General features: G+C 36.6%; 1 protein-coding gene across 2 annotated transcripts; it reads right to left on the reverse strand.

Moving 5' to 3' along the window:
• Positions 1-207: 207 nt before the first annotated feature.
• On the reverse strand, positions 208-18,149 carry LOC144972477 (uncharacterized). 2 transcript variants are annotated; one of them, XM_078913732.1, is made up of 9 exons: positions 17,949-18,147; positions 7,865-7,999; positions 6,068-6,393; positions 5,056-5,188; positions 4,123-4,521; positions 3,165-3,311; positions 1,762-1,873; positions 1,272-1,395; positions 208-332 (listed from the first exon to the last, which is right to left on the reverse strand). In XM_078913732.1, the coding sequence occupies exons 2-8, from the start codon at positions 7,978-7,980 to the stop codon at positions 1,309-1,311; spliced, it is 1,320 nt and encodes a 439-aa protein (XP_078769858.1). In that variant the 5' UTR covers positions 7,981-7,999; positions 17,949-18,147; the 3' UTR covers positions 208-332; positions 1,272-1,308. The 2 variants fall into 2 exon arrangements, with proteins under 2 accessions (XP_078769858.1, XP_078769859.1); XM_078913733.1 differs by lacking the exon at positions 1,272-1,395 and having other exon boundaries at positions 208-1,201; positions 17,949-18,149.
• Between the last annotated feature and the right edge of the window lie 2,881 nt (positions 18,150-21,030).

The raw sequence follows: 21,030 nt of genomic DNA on the forward strand, positions 1-21,030 counted from the left end.
TTTAACTTTCACCACCGACCCCTTTCTTCATGTTTTCCACCGGAATGGTAATGGTAATGCTCCCACCTTCATCGAAGACATTCTTTGAACATGTATAACTGTGGAGGTCATACAAGGTACTGAGGAAAGTTACAGCCAAACACTGTTCCCCATTGGATTTTGTGCAGCCCCAATAGTAATTTAAAGAAAGAAAGAAATAACTTGTTATTTTTGTTTTTGTTTTTATTTTTTTTTTTAATTTATATGTCCCTAGGTATTCCTGGTTTATACGCAACTGGTCGATTCATAGTCACATGGCATCATGAGTTTATCCAGCACCAATTGCAATAAATCTAAATGTACAATTAGGAAAAGTAGACAAATCATCAGAAACTGCCATAATACATTTCAACATTTATAAACTTCTCTACAAGTCAACTATTAAAACTGATTATTGTGTTACCAATTTGTTTTTTAAGACTCACAATTTATGCGTTTTAGAGGGTTGGCAAGTCTGCCTATGTATCATTTGGAATTAAAATCAAAGACAATTCATAAATGAAACATTTCACTTCTAAAACACAATGAGCTTGCCCTTGAACTTGAACGGTTGATTGAGTCCACGTAGTGTGAATCTGACTTACTTACTTAGGCCCTTCGCTCCAGCTGCAGCATTGACGAATCCCCTCCATCTTGTCCGGCTTTGTGCATCTTCTCTCCATGTTAAGCCTTCAGTTTTTTAGATCAGTATGAATCTGAAGTCATAAATAGCTTTGATCCAGTCAATTCCATTCTCTCACAAAGAAATTCCACAGATGGAATGTGTGAATCTTGCATATTGATTGTGATCCAATTAATTTATATAGTCACATTCTAAACCTTCACAACACACAGAAAGAACCATGACATTTGTAACTTGTTGTATCAATGAACTTTGAAATCGTCAACTCTTTTAGAATGAGTGAATCATCAAATTCATTTTTCCTATTTTGTCATTCTCCAAACGCACAATAACAAATAACTGTAGCTGTGACATTTGAATAAAACTTTTCATAGTTTGTGGTCTATATGATTGTCATGCCACACTCCAAATTCTCACTACTTATTGCTGGAACTCTGAAGAGCAAATTTCTTTTCGTCGAAGATCCAACTGTTTTCCGTAGTTAACTTACTCCAAACTCTCACAAGACATGGTGTCCTCTCCCCCACTATGATTTCCAACCTGTAGATTACACAATGTAAAAGATAAATGACACAATGCAAGCAAGGTCAATTTCTTATTAACTTATTACCTTTGTCTACGAGTAAGAGTTGTGTCCCCTTATCATTCTAGACCAGCAGTCCCGTATGACACAGCTGCCCACCAACCAAGACGATCACCGACCACATGACTGTCCCCGTAGCTTGAGTGTTGGGCTGCATATAGAAGTACATTTTGTCTTTATAAATAATAGCTTAAAGATATTAGTAAACACTGTAATTTAACATATTCATTTCTTCCATTAGGCATTAATTGTCAAATGTACAATATTGCGGTCTACAACATTTTGCACACAATTTTCAAAATTGTTCAACATTTGAAGTAATTCTGAGCTGTTTGGTCGTTGGAGAAAAAAGTGCCAAGAGAGCAATTTTTGTTAAAACTAGGGAAGCAGCCTCTGAACATCCTCATCCTACCCTTGGGATGATTTTCCTGATTCTAAGTCCTGCTGCACTAAGACAATAAAGTCTCTTTCAGTAAGTGCTGCTGATTTGGGAAATTAAGAGCAAAAGCAAGCTTACCTCTTCTTCCTCTGCCAGCAGCTTTACCACAGATCTCAATCGTTTGAATTCTTGCTCTGCATTCTGATGTTTACTTGTATCAAGAGCTAGGTTGAGTAATTCCACATCAATCCTGAAATAAAGTTCTTTATATCAGTACTTTTTTATTTCAGTCAACATCTCACCCCTATCCCTCCACAGTTATGCAAAATTTATTCTAGTTTCGATAAAGCTATAAACAGACAATAGCAATTGCGTGCTTCCTTCAGACAAGACCCCGATCTATTGCAAATTACTTTCTACCAAATCTATCAGACCCAATCACTGCTGAGTTCATGAAAAATCTCGACAACACCTGGGATGGTCACTCGCCTCTTTGCTTGTGAAGCGAGTGCTCTACCAACCAAGTATAAGGACCCCCAACACTAAATGTCATATGTCACACCAAATCTGATACAACATTTAAGATCATTATGCAATAATGGATAACAATCTTATCTTATTGACAATTGTAGGATTATGCCTTCCCTGCCTGAAATATATAAATAAAAACTATGGACATTGTGATGAAATCAGCAAAAAGAATGTCTATTTTAGGTAGTTTAAATTATACAAGACATATGTAGGTCATTTCAGAGGCTGAGAAAGTAGAATGTAAATATAACATCCAGACAGATAGGCTAAGAGATCAAAGCCAGCAACAATCATGGATCACAGACGATTGGGAAAAAGTAAAACCAAGAAGATTTTTTTTCTCTCCAAATGCAAAAGTAGATCACGCATCAAATATGAGATAAAGGCCATCCAAAGTTTCACAGATGCTGGTACTTGATTCCCATGATTATTATGACCCAAAAAAACCCCCTGAAAAACATTAAAACATGAGCCAAAAGAAATAAAATAAAATAAAAACAAAAGCCATCTTTCACGGAACATAAACTTAAATCAAACTGCCTAACTCTCACAAAATAAATTAATCCTCAGTCTGTGCACATCACCACAATAAAAGGGCAGAAATACAGCAGAGAAAAGAATCTTTCTGATATTTAGACGTATGGAGTTTATCCCAGTAAAAGTTAAATTAAACAGACATTAACAATTACTTGCTTGGATAGGATGCTAGCTTATAACAAAGTACCCTTTCTAACAGACACAATAACTACTGGGTGCTCCAGACAAGTCAGAAAAAAAACCCCATTATATTAAATGAACCCAAGACTGGTTCTATTAAGCCGAATTCTCCACTTTTTAACTTATCACTACCCTTCCCAAGGCAAAGAGTTAGTGTTAACAGATATAGGGGAATAAAGGAACCAGTAACCAGGTGCCCCAACTAATTTTCAGTGCAGGTTTTTTGTTGTTTTTTTTCAATAAGTTTTCGTCTTATATCTTCTTTGTGACACCAATAAACGGAGAAACCAAACCTGGAATGCTCCTTGACCAAATCCATCTGGGCTTCCAACTCCTCCAGACGCTTCATCATCTGGACACGTGATTGGGTCAATTGGAAAAGCTGATCGGACAGGCACAAATTCTCCTTCTTTAATTCCTTCAGCGACTCCATCTTGGAGCTGCAAACCAGTGATAAAATCAGCCATTAGAGAAAGGCACAGGTTAAGAATACGTTTTACTCCAGGTTTAAACCTAACAGTCTCATTCTACAGAAAGGACACAAAGCATGGAAGGGACAAATGATAAATAAATCTTACTATACCAAGGATTGAGTCCTGTTCCTTAGCATTAGAGGCGAGTGCTCCATCTTTGAGCTATTTGAAGCCCCTTGCCAGTTACCATTCAAAATTCCTGTCAGGTGCAGAATCTTTACATAACTGTCATCTCTACCAAGAGGAATACACTCGAATCGTTATAATGCACAAACAAGCCACAATAAAATTAAACATTATTTCCATGAGAAACACATCCACTCCCCCCCCCCCCCCCCCCCCCCCCCCCCCAAACCTCTCATAAAAAGAAACAGTTCTGAAGTATTTTCTGTAAACTGGGAGAACGTATCTCATTCCAGGACAAGGACAGAATAAAGTTCACGTTTCCACATGGGATGGTCATAAGTCTATAACCAAAATTGTAATTGGAATATTCTCAAACCGATAATAATAATATTAACAATAATCATTATCATCATCATCATCATCATCATCACCATAATAATAATAATAATAATAATAATAATAATAATAATAATAATAATGTTTTACTAACTATAATGAATGCAAATAATGAACGCAACATGAAGTATGGAATTCTATGGCATTTAGTATATCGTGTAACATTTCACTGTAAGCCTGCATAGCTATCTTTCCTTGTTTCCTAAAAATTGGCAATTAAGGTGAAAACTATTGTACAGAATGAAAGAACATCTACCTTTTTGTCATGCAGTCTTCAGGCTCTGGCTTGACAGTTTCTCGACTCCTCTTTAGCGATCTAGTTTTCTGTCTACCATTGCCATTATCTACCCCAGTCCCTGTAGAATTTGAAATCCGTCTAACTCGGTCAATATTCCCAGCTCGGTTGTGAGAGGAAACAGATGGAAAAGTTGGAGTTGGCTTTCTACTTTTCCTTTGCGTTTTCGACACTGTAAAATTAAAGATGGTAGGAACAGCCCAATTGAACAGGCGCTGTCTGCCTTTGGAATTGCTGCTGTCCCTGATGCAACGTTCCTCAAAATGTTCTGAACAGATGATATAACTTCCATTATGCAAATTTTTGGAGGACTTGTCTTTCAAATCAAATCTCTGAGAATTCATTATCCATTTCTTGCATCTGATAATTAAAAATAAACCATCAAATTAAAATATAAGGATTGATGTTAACATAGCTACTATTTTCTTCAACTAAAATACGTAAATAACAATGTGAAATTGAATGTAAGCTTCAATTTAATTACGAAAACAGTCTATCCACTATAAGGACAGTCACAGCTACCTTCTCTACACGTCCTCACATCCCACCAAATGCAAAGATTCAATTAGTCTCACAGCTACTCAGACTAAGACGACTCTGCCAGGATGATGAGGACTCCACGGTAGAAAAGGATAAAATGCTTGACTTTATCCTAAATACATATTAAAACAAGCAGTTGACAAAATCCAAAACATCTCTAGGGAAGCTGCCATGAAACCAGTTGACAACAGTGACAGCAAAACAGACAGACCTATCCTAGTCATCACTAATCATCCACACAACAAGGAAGTCATCAAATTTAAAAAACTAACTTCAGAATCTTAATGTAACATCAAAATCATAAATATCTATAGATATATAAATCTATAATATTACTCTAATAATTCATTGTACCTTTCAGGATCCACAGGAAAACGAAAAAAAGACAGATCAGGTCTTCGGATCCGATTGTTGGAGCAATTGATAGCAGAGCACCACTGACAATGGGTGTTCCCCGACTTGTACATTGACTTCTGGTTGGCGTTACCTGTGTCAACAAACCCAATAGCATTAATAATATAAGTGCAAATAAACACAAGACTCAGCATTTTCCATAAATTTTAAAAGATACCCATTATATGATCAGCAAAGAATATCCCCTGGCCTAAGCAAATCCCGTTCCACACAATTTATGGATCCATTTTGGATGTGAGAAAAGCAATGGATTTAGTTTGCCAAAATTGTGATCAGCAAATAACTGTTATGAGACTAAGAGGAGGAAGAGCATAATAATAATAATAATAATAATAATAATAATAATAATAATAATAATAATAAAAATAATAATAATGATAATAATATTAATAATAATAATAATAATGATGATGATGATGATGAAGAAGATGATAATAATAATAATAATAATAATAATAATAATAATAATAATAATAATAAAATAATAATAATAATAATAATAATAATAATAATAATAGGAATAATAATAATAATGAAGACTGATTATCAGATACAAAAATAGATATTAATACTACAGCAAAAACGTATTGTGAATTGCATACTTTTTGTATAATGTGTCATACAGAATGAATGGCAGCTATAGAAGAACAAGAAGATCAGCGATAAGGTACATTAAATAACCTTCAACGTCAATTATCAAAAATAAGTAATTTACAGTTGTAGGGAGTAATTGTGTGGACAGCAATTGACATCAAAAAATAATACAGGTACGGTAATGAGAGAGAGAGAAAGAGAGAGAGAGAGAGAGAGAGAGAGAGAGACACACAGAGAGAGAGAGAGACACACACACACACAGAGAGAGAGAGAGAGAGAGAGAGAGAGAGAGAGAGAGAGAGAGAGAGAGAGAGAGAGAGAGAGAGAGAGAGAGAGAGAGACAAGCAGATCTGCTTACTTTTTTTTTCTTTCTGGGAAAGGCAGAAGGAGCTGGATGGTGAGTTCCTGGAATCTCCAACTAATTGTTTGTCATTTTCATCCTTATCTTTATCTCCTAGCTTGTCAACCTGTTTAGGAGAGGGTTCTAACTGGTCCCCTGGTGCATTGACATCTGAGTCAACATAAAAAATGGTAGGGATAGCATTCGCTATAAGAGCTGTTTTCTGGTCATTGGAGAACTGATCATCTTTAAAATGTCTACAACACAGGTGAAACGAGATTAGTGATTTTGAGCTTCTCTTCCTCAAATCTTCACGGCCAGTATTTGTGACCCACTGCCTGCACCTAGGAATATAGCAAGATTACAAAAAGTACAAGGAAAGTTTACTTGGAAGGCAAATGCCAAAAATTAGGAAATGCCTGCAATAGTTATAAAACTGACATGAATATTACATAGCATCATATCAAAGGCTACAAAAATCAAATTTGGTTTGTATTTCTTTTAGAGTTTTCAGTAACTTTGTCATCAAAAACTATACCAGATGATTATATTGCTACAATATTGTATCAACAAAGATATTCTTAAATCAGGGCTGCCAACATCAATACAAGAGACTGTGTAAGATTGCATGTTAAAAGAGTAAGATAAGGAGAAAAAAGTGAACAATTTGAAAACGCAACCGTTCAGTCACGTCATTCCCTACAGTTGGGTAATTTTGTAAATAATAAATTGTTATAACAAGTTTGTGCGTGGAAAAAAAAAATTCACTAGCATATTTTGTAAAATATCTTTTGGACGTTCTTTACTTTGCAGCTTTGCTCCATGAGCATATTATTATTATTATTATCATTATTATTATTATTATTATTATTATTTTATTATTATTATTATCATTATAATAATTATTATTATCATTATTATTGTTACAATGAAAGCCGCTTAATTGGAACAGCTCTTTTGCGCAGAAATAGTTCCAATTAAGCGGCATTCATAATCAGAACAATCTATCAAAACTACATACATATCTATTGTAGAAATTATAATAGCATTACTGTCAAAATCCTACCACATAGCACCCGAGTACCAATTTAAATAGCATTCTGTTTTTCCTCAGTTAGAATTTTTTATTTGCTTTCATCAAAAAAAGGAACTCATCATTTAACATTTTACAAATGAATCTCAAATGTAATGCATGCCCTTGCATAACTTTCATCAGATCTTTAGCTATTTCCTTACCCTGTAAAATCTCTTAAAAGCATTCTTTGTTCTGCAGTCATGTGATCATAGCTCCATAGATTATTATGATGAAATTATATTCATTCACCAGAGTCATTTCAATTATTATCACCATCATTAACATCCTCATTATTTCAAAGCTTACAAAATCCATTTCATAAACTTTCATCTCCATACATATGTATCTATTTTTTATTTTTGTTTGTTTGTTGCTTTAGGTCTCTTCCAACACAATTGAGGTTATATGAGAGACCGCTGAAACAAAAAAACAAGCAATCTAACAAAAATAGTACAAATGTCAATCAAAAGCATAACCTAAAGATATCATAAGCTAAATTATAAATAACCAAGAACAAACAGGCAGAGGATTTACAGGAAAAAAATATCCCCTGTCAAAAATACAATCACAAACCAAAGAAGCAGGATAGGCTAGTAAAGAGAAGAAGAAACGACATCACTATCGGATCGTACACCCATGTGAACATCATGGGTATATGATTCAAGGGTGATGCTCCCATCCAACCACCCGCATATATATGTATCTATGAATACAATAGTAATAATAATAAATAATCTTACCGTATTCTGTCATCTGTTGGAAAAGAGAATAATGTAATGCCATCATCCTCATTTGCATTTCTGCTGGAACAACTTGTAGCAGAACACTTCAAAGCTTTTTCTTTCCTCATCTTCATTTTCTTATATTTATACAAGCTGTAATCAAAATCCAAAATTTCCAAATGAGAATATATTGTGTAGTAGTCACATCATGCATTCTATCACAATTCCATGTAAAGATGTACACTATACTTAACCTCGCACTACTTCCTGAAACCTCATCCCTTTATAAGATGTCTGTGGGTCAGCCAAGACAGCTAGTCTTCAAGTGACTTTTTCTCCTCCAATAAACTATGAGTATGAGACTTAGTGAGGCTGAGTAGTATAACTGTTGATGTGCATATTATGAACAAAAGTTTTTTTTTTTAATTACATTACTTTCCTGGTAGTCTGTAATGAATCTTTAAAGGTATCTTTTTATTGCTGACAAGCAGTTACAAGATGTCCCATGAATGGAAGGTATTTGAGGAAAATGAATAATGATGATTGTTAACAACATGTGAGGAACATGGAGTGAAAGTCCCAAAAATTAGACTAAAATAAAATAAAAGAATTAAAAAAACAAAAACAATTTAACCTAGTAGTTTGCCACAATCAACCATCAAGCCAAAGACATTCATTGCCTGTGAGCATCATCAAAAAATAATAAATAACAAAAACAGCTTAAAGATCTCTTCATTCGAATTACACGATTATGGATAAATGGAAAATGCATTTGTTTTCATTCGCCATCGTCATATTTCCCGCCATGACCAGACGTGACGAGAACTTTTCTGTCGCCAATCTGGATTTAACTTGTCATTGTATTGGCTGAAGAAGGGTTTTGAGCCCAAAATGTTCCGTGTAAAAGAATTTTGTTCTTTTATTATGAAGCTGTTATTGTTTTTTGTATTAGTTAGGTAGTCGCATCGCCCGTGGCTGAGCCGCTGATCGAGCCCCGATATCGATGTTACGGCTCTGGAGTGAAAATTGTGTTAACCGGTGAACATAGTTTTACTTCCATTGCCGTGGAATCGCTTCCTGTGCACTAATTTCGTCACTTCCGGTCTCATTTTAAAGAGGAGAAGCCAGCGCGTCAGGCGGCGTTTTCAGATTTTTAATCCGTTCATTCTTTGTTCAGATGCCAGCTGTTTGAAAATTTGGTAAGTTTTAACTTCATTTTAAATACATTTTTCATTATATTACCTATTTTTAATTAATGTTATATTATTCGCCAACCATTTTTCTCTATTTGTGTGAATTTTGGTGGTGATTGATGCTGGCGAAAGCGTCTTTTAGTGACTTTAAATACGACGCGTGTTCATGAAGTTGGCGACGGCCAACCAGGATTGCCTCTCGATGTATCCCCGAGTCTCCTGTGTACAGTGCAGTCTGTAAACTATCGACTGCGTTTGCTTTTGTGACTTGTATAAATAATTTCAAGCTGAATAATTGCTGTAAAAAGACTGAAAATAGTCCCATCCATAATTTTAGTTTTATTTTATGAATGAATGTTGAAACTGAAATGACTTTTTAACTGGGATGATACCGGACAACTAAAAATTATGTTCCATGGATATTATTTTTTATCTTTTATTTTTGTTTGTTCTGCAGGTTAAGTGTTGGTTTAATTTAATGTGGTTAATTTCAATACAAATAATACAGAATAGCATGATAGAGTCAATTCAAGTGAAAGTATATTTCATTCATTACTTTACTCTTTACTACCACAACAAAAATTATTATATAACTTTTAATTTGTTGATTTAATCATAATCGAAGTACTTTTTTTGTTTTCAGTCAGACGTTCATTATGACACCACATTTTCATGTTTCATTTCCTTTTTCTAGGATATTGTTGTAATTATTATTTTTTTGTCTCTTCCACCCCTTTTTTTTTTAACTGACAGATCATACTCCAGAATGTCTACTCCAAGAAACATCAATGAGCTCAATAGCTTTATATTTCAAAACTTTTGCTCATTCAACAGTACATCACTGAAGAATGGGCATTTACTATATGCTTTCCAGAAGAATGAGAAAAGCATACCCAAGACAATTTCTTTTTTTCTGGAAATGGAGGCAGCCCTAAACAAAGCTGCTCTCCAAGTTCATCTAGGGAAATTGCTGAACACAATGAAAAATTGTGTAAAAAGTCTTAAGTATGAGAGAGTCTGGAGGAAGGCAGAGGATTTGATGCAGACACCTTATGTGCTGCCGACTACTTCTACGACTACTTCTACCACTACTACTACTACTACTACAACATCAGTCTGCCATTCAATAAATCTACGAAAGGACTGTGACCGCTGTAGACAGAAGAGAGTTGAGTTGGAGGAGGCATTGTCTAAATGTCGACGCTTGAGAGCTGAGGTTCGACGGGCACGGACATTTTCCCTGAAAAACAAACGTCTTTCTCAGGCGCTTGCCAGAAAGTGCAGCACTGAGAAAGTCCTGAGGAGAGAGCGGCGTTTTTTAAAACGAAAAATTAGATCATTGGAGGCCAGACCCTCAACTACTGAGCTGGAGAAAGAAAACCGTAGGTTGAGGCGGGCATTGGATGGGAAACAACAAACAGTTGGAGAGTTGGATGACCAATTGAATGCTGTGAACAAGGAGCTGACAAACCTAAGTCAGGAGGTAAAGAACTTACAGATAGCAAATGACTATCTTGTAAGTTCAACTGAGGAAGCTGAGGAGGTGGATGATTTTGAGCCTGTAGGAGGGAGGCATTATTCTTCTAAAATGAGGAAGGTGATATATAAAACTTTGATTTCTCAGGTTCCTGTAGCTCATTCTGGAGGCGTTGTGAGTTATGTTTTACAGGAGCTTGGGAATTCAAATGAGGTGAAGGTGCCTCATAAGTCTACTGTTGCCAGGATGGCTTATGAGTTATCTGCTCTGTCACATCTTCAGGTTGCTGAGGCTGTGCTTAAATGTGAATGTGCCACTCTTTGTTGGGATGCAACAACCTATGCAGCTCAGCATGCCAATCAAATTCACATCTCAACAGAGAGTGCAACTTTTACTTTATCGATAGCCGAGTTGGCTAGTGGATCAGCAAAGGATTACACTCGTCACATCATCTCGGTTATCGATGAGATAGCCACAAGCTATTCCATCTACAGTGGACAGGACTTCATTTCAATAAAGAATGATTTCCTGTCTAAGATTTCCAGCACAGTGAGTGATCGTGCTCCAGTCAACCACTGTGTTGTGGAACAGTTGAAAGAGGAGTTGGAGGTGGACATTATGGAGCTGAATTGTAACGTTCATCCCCTGGATGGCTTTGCTTCCCACACACGTTCAGCTCTGGGCAATCTGGACAAGGAAGACGGGCTTCCAAGCAATGGTCGAGGTGACTGCTGTGCTGCCAACTTCATCTATGCCATTTCTAAGATCAGGTAGGCATGATTTTTTTCCCCTAGTTTCATTGTCAGATTTAATGCACTTGTTTTGTACAAATATTATCTCTTCTATTACTTCTAGGCTTTAGGTCTAAGTGGCAAGACACTTGCCTTTGGATCAAAAGGTTCAAATTTGAATCATTGCATTGTTTTAAATAACGAAGGGCCATATCTGATCATAGATCGGCTGATGACAGTTTTCATTGTTGATTTCATCGTTGCTCCTATTTTTAAAGTGAATTTCCAATGCACATATTCTTGATGAAGAAACAAGGAAATAGTGTTACAGTTTATGAAGTGAGGTGTTAAAGAGAATTTAATATATTTGAGGGGAAAAAATATATACAATTTAATGGCTCTTTACATTTTGAACTTGCTTGCGAAATTTATTTACCATCCTTTTTTTCAGGACACTATCACTTGTTTGTCACCTTGGTTCTTTAACAAATCATATTTATTTTTACATTCATTTTTGATCCTCTACAGATACAAGCAGACTGGGATCCGTCTGGGTTCAAGTCTTTCATGGCAAGAAAGGACATCCCCTCGGATGTATTTGTCCGTTATGTGGGCAACAGACTGCATGTAATGTTCAGAATGGCTGGCAGCATAGTAGCGTACAAATCAGAACTACTTGAATACCTTGAGAGGTACTTTACTCTTTTTATCTTGTATTTCATTTTTTTTTAAGCCTATGTCCATTACAAACTTTTTTCTCTCTCTGTAATGATTCACATTCATTTTAATAATAGTAAGATCCCAGATAAATCAAATTATACTATTTGTACGGCTTCGTGGTCTTATGGTAGCTCGCTGGCCTTCCGACGGTATATCCCTGTTTTGAGTACCACTGTGGATGACAAAGTTTAGTCCGTGCAAAAGGCTCTTGACTCACATTTTCTCACCACATTTTTTAAATTTATAATTTATAGTGCTTTGAAGAAGCCTAAATAGTTTTTGTCTTTTAAAAGCTGTTTCGCTTCAATTCTTTATTTTTTCTAATAGACCTATTGTTTGTGTGTTTGAGTTAATTATCTTATCTGCCTTTGTGGTGATTGATAACCAATTGACAAACAAGTTTACCTTTACCCATTTTTGTCAACAGATTTTGTCGACTTGAAGCCCGTCGGACCTTGCTCAGGGATTTGAATGACAATCGAATGGTTGCCCAGTTCCAAGCTCTTGGACTGTGTGGGAAGTTGATAACAGGCCCTTGGATGACCCTCTTTTATGGGAATAGCCATAGACTGAGCAATCTGGAGATGGGTGAGTATATCAGGCTCTTTGATAAGAACTTGACAGCCTTCATTGAGCAACCTCTAAAGATGCTCACCTCATCTTCGGATGTATTTGATAATGCTGTTCCTGCCAGTAATGTATTAACATCCCTGCGAAACACAGAGGACCCAGCTTTGTTGCAGAAATATCTAACTGCCATTCTTGCAGCATTTAAGAAGGTGACCTGCAATCAGCTGGGAAAATACATTACTGGCATATTATCGATGCCATCAGATGCTGACCTTCAGTCAACGAAGTCTGCTTCACCAAATAATATTTGGGCAGAGAGGAGTTTGGGGATGACAGATGCTTTATGGAGGCGTGCCCCAAATGCTTCATTAGGGTTCCTGGATGCAAAAGTCAAGGCAAGAACCAACAGGACCCTTCCTTGGCTTGACACTCATGACAGCAACACACAGGAACGACTAATAAAGTATGCTGTCAAGAGGGGCTCTTATTTAAGGGCAGCTCATTCTAGGTGGTCCAAAAACATTGGTGCTGCTAAGCAGGAGAGGCAGTTGTTGGTGGGGCAGGCACGAGACAAGAAGATGAGGCGGGCACTGGAGAAAGAAGTCAAGGAGTCCCTCATAAAGCAGGATCCTACAAATTCAATATATGAGGGACTCAGCTTGACACAGAAGGGCTTTATAAATAAAATAATTCACCGCGAGGATGTTCTCGGCTCCCTTTTTCAACATACTTGGGAATCGGAAGAGGGAGTTGATGTAACTTACTGGGGGAGGATTCGTGCAGTCATTCCTGCTACCAAGTCTCGACCATCAAAGTTCACGTTAGGTTATTGGGACTTGGATGCTGCCGAGTCCTCTTCTGAGGACTATGACATGGACGTGAGTGCTGTACTGGCTGACATGGTCACAGCTGACCTTTCATTTTTTTGATTGGATATGTTTATTGATTCCTTTTTATTTGATGTTTTCAAGTTTGGTATTGTACTCACCTTGTGAATTTTTTCGTCTGTCTTGAATTTTTAAATATGAGATTGAAATAACAACATGAATTTTATCGTCTGCCACCTCCAACTCCAGTCGTCTGCCGACTCGATATCCAGTCGTTTGAAATGTATTTTTAACTATGAAATTGAAATAACAGCATGAATTTGATCGTCTGCCACCTCCAACTCCAGTCGTCTGCCGCCTCGAACTCCAGTCGTCTGTCTTGTATTTTTAAATATGAAATTGAAATAACAACATGAATTTGATTGTCTGCCACCTCCAACTCCAGTTGTCTGCTGCCTCGTACTCCAGTCGTCTGTCTTGTATTTTTAAATATGAGATTGAAATAACATGAATTTGATTGTCTGCCACCTCCAACTCCCGTCGTCTGCCTCCTCCAGCTCCAATAATCTGCCTTGTATTTTTAAATATGAAATTGAAATAACAACATGAATTTGATTGTCTGCCGCCTCGAACTCCAGTCGTCTGTCTTGTATTTTTAAATATGAGATTGAAATAACAACATGAATTTGATTGTCTGCCACCTCCAACTCCAGTCGTCTGCCGCCTCGAACTCCAGTCGTCTGTCTTGTATTTTTAAATATGAGATTGAAATAACAACATGAATTTGATTGTCTGCCACCTCCAACTCCCGTCATCTGCCTCCTCCAGCTCCAATAATCTGCCTTGTATTTTTAAATATGAAATTGAAATAACAACATGAATTTGATTGTCTGCCACCTCCAACTCCAGTCATCTGCCTCCTCCAGCTCCAATAATCTGCCTTGTATTTTTAAATATGAGATTGAAATAACATGAATTTGATTGTCTGCCACCTCCAACTCCCGTCATCTGCCTCCTCCAGCTCCAATAATCTGCCTTGTATTTTTAAATATGAAATTGTAATAACAACATGAATTTGATTGTCTGCCACCTCCAACTCCAGTCGTCTGCCGCCTCGAACTCCAGTCGTCTGTCTTGTATTTTTAAATATGAGATTGAAATAACAACATGAATTTGATTGTCTGCCACCTCCAACTCCCGTCATCTGCCTCCTCCAGCTCCAATAATCTGCCTTGTATTTTTAAATATGAAATTGTAATAACAACATGAATTTGATTGTCTGCCACCTCCAACTCCAGTCGTCTGCCGCCTCGAACTCAGTCGTCTGTCTTGTATTTTTATATATGAGATTGAAATAACAACATGTATTTGATTGTCTGCCACCTCCAACTCCCGTCATCTGCCTCCTCCAGCTCCAATAATCTGCCTTGTATTTTTAAATATGAAATTGAAATAACAACATGAATTTGATTGTCTGCCGCCTCCAACTCCAGTCGTCTGCCGCCTCGAACTCCAGTCGTCTGTCTTGTATTTTTAAATATGAGATTGAAATAACAACATGAATTTGATTGTCTGCCACCTCCAACTCCCGTCATCTGCCTCCTCCAGCTCCAATAATCTGCCTTGTATTTTTAAATATGAAATTGTAATAACAACATGAATTTGATTGTCTGCCACCTCCAACTCCAGTCGTCTGCCGCCTCGAACTCCAGTCGTCTGTCTTGTATTTTTAAATATGAGATTGAAATAACAACATGAATTTGATTGTCTGCCACCTCCAACTCCCGTCGTCTGCCTCCTCCAGCTCCAATAATCTGCCTTGTATTTTTAAATATGAAATTGAAATAACAACATGAATTTGATTGTCTGCCACCTCCAACTCCAGTCGTCTGCCACCTCGAACTCCAGTCGTCTGTCTTGTATTTTTAAATATGAGATTGAAATAACAACATGAATTTGATTGTCTGCCACCTCCAACTCCAGTTGTCTACCGCCTCGAACTCCAGTCGTCTGTCTTGTATTTTTAAATATGAGATTGAAATAACAACATGAATTTGATTGTCTGCCACCTCCAACTCCCGTCATCTGCCTCCTCCAGCTCCAATAATCTGCCTTGTATTTTTAAATATGAAATTGAAATAACAACATGAATTTGATTGTCTGCCACCTCCAACTCCAGTCGTCTGTCTTGTATTTTTAAATATGAGATTGAAATAACAACATGAATTTGATTGTCTGCCACCTCCAGCTCCTATGATCTGCCTTGTATTTTTGAATATATGAAATTGTAATAACAACTTGAATTTGATTGTCTGCCACCTCCAACTCCCGTCGTCTGCCGCCTCCAGCTCCAATAATCTGCCTTGTATTTTTAAATATGAAATTGTAATAACAACATGAATTTGATTGTCTGCCACCTCCAACTCCAGTCGTCTGCCGCCTCGAACTCCAGTCGTCTGTCTTGTATTTTTAAATATGAGATTGAAATAACAACATGAATTTGATTGTCTGCCACCTTCAACTCCCGTCATCTGCCTCCTCCAGCTCCAATAATCTGCCTTGTATTTTTAAATATGAAATTGTAATAACAACATGAATTTGATCATCTGCCGCCTCCAGCTCCAATAATCTATCTTGTATTTTTAAATATGAAATTGAAGTAACAACATGAATTCGATCGTCAGTCTCCCCCAACTACTTCTGTATCATTGCTTGGACTTCGATGTATTTATTCAGTATCATTACCTGGATATTGCCTGTGTCTACATTCCATGCAGCCAACAACCCAGAGTGCCTAGATTTTGTTGTCTTCTGTCTTTTGCCACATCTCAGCCATCTTATGGATTTAAGCGAGTCAGTACGTGAGTACCCTTTAATTATCTGTTCTCTTAGTGATGTTGAATGCTAAGCAATTATCAAATTTTCTAAAGTTCATTTCAATTTTAATGTAGTTTAATAGTTAGTCATATGATACATCTCTTCGAGATGTTCAGTTTGATATATGACATGCCTATGTTGCAGAAAGTTTGCAAAGTGTCGGTATTTATCGGCTTATTGTTTGTTATTATGTAATATGTTACGTAATATTCAATTTTGCATTTTCAGGTTAAGTTTTCTCTACCACTCTTATGTAGTTCTTGTTTTTAATTTTGCATTTTTATCACTGACCATGTTTGCATATATAAAGCGGCAAGCTTGTTGTTTCTCCCGAGTACTGTTGGTGCCCAAATGTCTTGTCCAAGGATGCAAAAACATTGGGCAGTAAATTTGCAAGTTGCATTTACTGACACTTGTTCAACTTTATTTCTAGCCCTGTTCATTGTTTTTTGTTTTTTTTCTTCTCTCCGAATACCAGTCATCTTTCGTCTGTTGCTCATTTGCCAATGCCAAATATTAAGTGCCTTCCCCAAGGACACAACTTTAGTGTCTAAATTCATACGTTTACGCTCCTTTCCTCTTGTTTTAACAAATTTTGTGTTCAAAATTAATCATAGCCATAGTATTGTAAGCATGCTCTGGAAGAAGACCACCCTCAAATCTGTTTTTAAAGTTATTATCCGTTCCTCGCGCCTTTTTTTTTCATTTTCTAGGGTTATGTAATTGCATGACGTTGCATAATATTGCATAATAATCATTTAATTTTTAAAAAATTTGCTTCGTCTTTCCTTTGCGATCATTTTGATATATGGTTTTATATGTATTCCACCCCAAATAACCATGATTTTCCATTTCCCCCGCTTTTCGGTTGCTCTCTGGTCACAGTTTTAGTTTCTTTTTTCCTCTTAAATTATATTAAGTATTTTGGTCCACTTTTGCGGACTAATAATCCCGTAACTTTGGTTCTAATTGTCACATTGTCATAATTTTGGTACCATTGAAAAGTGTATTTCTTGCAGAATAGCATGAGACTGTTTTGAAAACAATTGCTGCAATCTCAAATTTTCATGCAACTACCTAATTAGTATATTCTTCATTTTGAGTGCATTACTTTTTATTATCCATAACATCTGGCACTTCTGGCAGCTTACATTCACTTTATTTTCAATGTGGCATTGGGCATCTTCATTTTGTCATTTTACAATCAATTGAATTTATTAAAAATTCTATATTTTAATGAAATTTTATACGGCTTTGGACTTGACTTTGACCGCAGGCACTAAGAAAATTAGATTGTTCTTTTTATTTTTTTTTTGGGAGGGGGGGAATGGGGTGGGGAGAGAGGGGGTACACCTCACTTTTACTATTTAGACGTCTAGATCTAGATAGATACTACTAAAGACCTTAGCCTTAAGTAAGGAAGATGATGACGATGATAATCTGATAGAAATTCCACCAGCCAACACCACTGTTTGTTTTTTTTTTCATTTCGTAAATTTCCATTAATCAATGCAATTATAATGTGCATGCAAAGGGGGGGGGGGGGGGGGGGGGAAGGAGGCGGGGCCTCTAATTTAGTCTAAAACAATTATCTATCTAGAGATTAGAATAGATTATCTAGATAGACGTCTATCAAGTCTATCTAGATTTAAAATTGAAAAAAAAAGCTTATCAAGGTTGACACCAGACTTTTCTTCCCAAACATACCATGTCTATCCTCCCCATAGACGTAGAAGCAGTCATCATCCCGTGCCGTTGTTGTTATGAAAAGTTAAATATGTAGTTCAATGATAGCGAATGTTGTCTAATTCTAATCTACCGAATGTTATTGTTATTGTTGTAGGCCTAAATTATCGAGTGCGACTGTAGGACATAGAAATCGGAATGACCAGAACGTAGACTCCCACGTTAAAGAGTTCCGTAAAAGTGGCTTCGCATGGTACCGGCAGCGTTGAAGAGGTTAAAAAGCAGCGGGCGTGTCTAGAGATTACTTGTGCGTGCAGTCGCGCGCAATAATAATTTAAGTGTTTGACTTAATTTATGAGTTATTCTCAGTATAATTGCCAGAGCAGAAGGATTCGCTATATAAAACCCAATGTGGAATATTTACAATTAATATATTAATATTACTATAAACCTTTCTTTTATACGTGGCCGTTTGGAATTATCAATTTATATACGTTCAGTCATAATTCTCAGACAGGGATGTGTAAGATGATTGTGACTTGTATTGAGATCTATATTATCACAATATATTAAGATTATTATTGTATGTAGTGCTAAATATTGTGTTTTCTTGTGCAGCATGGGGATGCTGTAATCGGCGAGTGAAAAGACGGAGCAACGTATCCGGTGATAGAGCAAATGACATAACATTTCATAAATTTCCATAAAATAACAAAATTCTGCTAGACAAATGTATTCTGATGGGCGGCGTGTCAAATTTATTCCAAACAATTCTCATCGATTGTGCAGTGAACATTTTTAAAAAGAAGACTTTCATGAGGTTGGTAGAAGAATGTTAAAATTAAAGTGAAATGTTGTTCCTTCAAAATTCAGCTATCCTATTCGTTTACAGACAAGTGTCTCACTAATGAAAAAGTAAGCCCCCCCCCCCCCCCAAAAAAAAATGAAAATGAAATACAAAACTACAATGATAACAAAACACATGTCATGGCTTGTTGTACAATCAACGATGCTAGACTAAATAAAATGTACACACACAAAAATTAAAAATCATTTCTTGCCGAAAAATTACAAATCTGCAAAGGAAATTTAAGAGAAAGCTTCGTCGGCAGCAAAAACTAAAAGATATCAAAAACTTAAGTGATAAAAAAATGATAGAAAATGCGGCAATTTTCATAATTTTAATCAACCAAATTCAACTCCGCTGTAAACTTTTGACTTGATGTTATTTTGTGTACTCCGAGTGGGAGTCGAACTCTGTAAAGGCTGAAGTTTATGGTGTTTTGTTTTTGTTTTTAAGGGTTTTACAGAAACACATGTAGATCATTTCAGCGCCAGTAAAAAGGAAGATAATGGAATCGTAAAAATTTATAGATTTACAATTAAAATCACACAAGAAAAGTAAGGGGAATGGTACAAAAAAGAAACATGTAACACGTAGGTTCCAAGAGAATTTTATCATTGTGCATAGTTTGAGATCACCCATAAGTCTCATACAGACACAAGAACACCATCCCACTAAGAGGTTTACACTCAAATACTTAGATTATACATTCAAATAACAAATAATAACAATATATAGCAGGGAGATGATTTCCAATGGGGAAATATCATCTCCCAAAACTATAACTATGCATTTTACTGTTTCCCTCCTTGCAAATGACCTGAGCCAGGACCAGGACGATGGTAACGTCGAATTCCCATCTTTTCTTTGTGCAACAGGAGTGACTTTCTTGTGGGCTTGATGATTTCAATAGTGCTCTGGCTGATGTTGGTGTTTTCACATGCAAAGCTGATTGCTTGCATAATGAATATGTTTTCAGTTATGTTGGCGTAAAAAGCTGTAAATTTTAGCGTTTACTTATTGGTGAGGTCTTCCGGTTAGCGAGTATGATAAATAGATGGGAGTACTTGCATTGAATCCATTTAGTGGTTTGTCTCATTGCTTTGAATATGACCAATAGTCGTTTTCTTAAAATTCATACGAACCATTTTCCATTCTTAACATTGTGAAAGAATTCTTCGATAAGTGACCCGGAGAGAGAGAGAGAGAGAGAGAGAGAGAGAGAGAGAGAGAGAGAGAGAGAGAGAGAGAGAGAGAGAGAGAGAGAGAGAGAGGGCTCTAATAATGACCTGAGTTAGAGACGATCTTTTTTTGGGATCGTGGATAGCTCATACGGTAGAGTCACGGAGTTGTCGTACCAGTAAGGTCGCGGGTTCAAACCCCATAACCGCCACGAATTTTTAAAAATTCTCTATTGTCTTCTGGTGCTTTCCTACTCACTTCATCTCTTGTTGTTACCAACATAAGTGCCTGCTCCACTCACTTTTCCATATTATCGTATATGTATGTGTGGCTCCTAGATGAATGAATTACATTTACACGAATCACATTTACAAATGTGTTATCGCTAGTACGCGACAATATTATTATATATTTATATGTATTGACTCTTATGCTCTCATTGTTACTTATCTTTCCCATTCCACTGTTAATTAGAAATCCTTACATCACTTCTCATAAGGAAAACAAAAATGTTGCAACTAGTCAAATATTTGCTCCGGTATATTCACAAATCTGGCTACCCCTTAAACCACCATCTGGTTACCCCTTAATCAACCATCTGGTTACACATTGATCAAAGCTGAAGCTATCAAGTGACTCACTGGGACAACCGGAGACTGACTAAGAGTAGAGGCGCCTCCATGTAATAAACAGGCAGAACCAACCCTAGGGCCGCCACCAGTCACATCCAACCTCTACCAAACAGATCTCTAGAATATTGCAATAGTGTTTTCTTTCCTCTTTCATTTGCTTTTACTTCCTAGCATTTTTGGTTTGAGAGATTTGAGAGATAAAAAGTGTAGATCAGAAGTTTCCAAATTTTTTTTTCATGTTATCTTTTATTGATAACTCTTTCGAGAAAATTTCATGTGAATCGTACGATTCCTTCATGGTCAGGGCAATATATATTTGAGCCGTCGTGTTTGTATTCGCACTGGCAATATCCCCCATTGTCTATAGTCAAGTACTTTATTCAAACCAGAGTTGAGAGGGGTAATATTTATAAAATGACTTGTCCAAGGATACAACACCAGAGCA

The sequence above is a fragment of the Berghia stephanieae genome, chromosome 5 (genome assembly GCF_034508935.2).
Source record: "Berghia stephanieae isolate SIO BIC M18660-M18661 chromosome 5, UCSD_Bste_1.3, whole genome shotgun sequence".
NCBI classification, from domain to species: domain Eukaryota; kingdom Metazoa; phylum Mollusca; class Gastropoda; order Nudibranchia; family Aeolidiidae; genus Berghia; species Berghia stephanieae.

Excerpts from the sequence above, each read along its gene's own strand:
- LOC144972477 (XM_078913732.1), bottom strand. The coding sequence starts at position 7,980 with ATGAAGATGAGGAAAGAAAAAGCTTTGAAGTGTTCTGCTACAAGTTGT. Across the intron at positions 6,394-7,864 it reads CCAACAGATGACAGAATACG|GTGCAGGCAGTGGGTCACAA; the intron begins GTAAGATTATTT and ends CTATATTCCTAG. Across the intron at positions 1,874-3,164 it reads TTGGTCAAGGAGCATTCCAG|GATTGATGTGGAATTACTCA; the intron begins GTTTGGTTTCTC and ends ACTTTATTTCAG.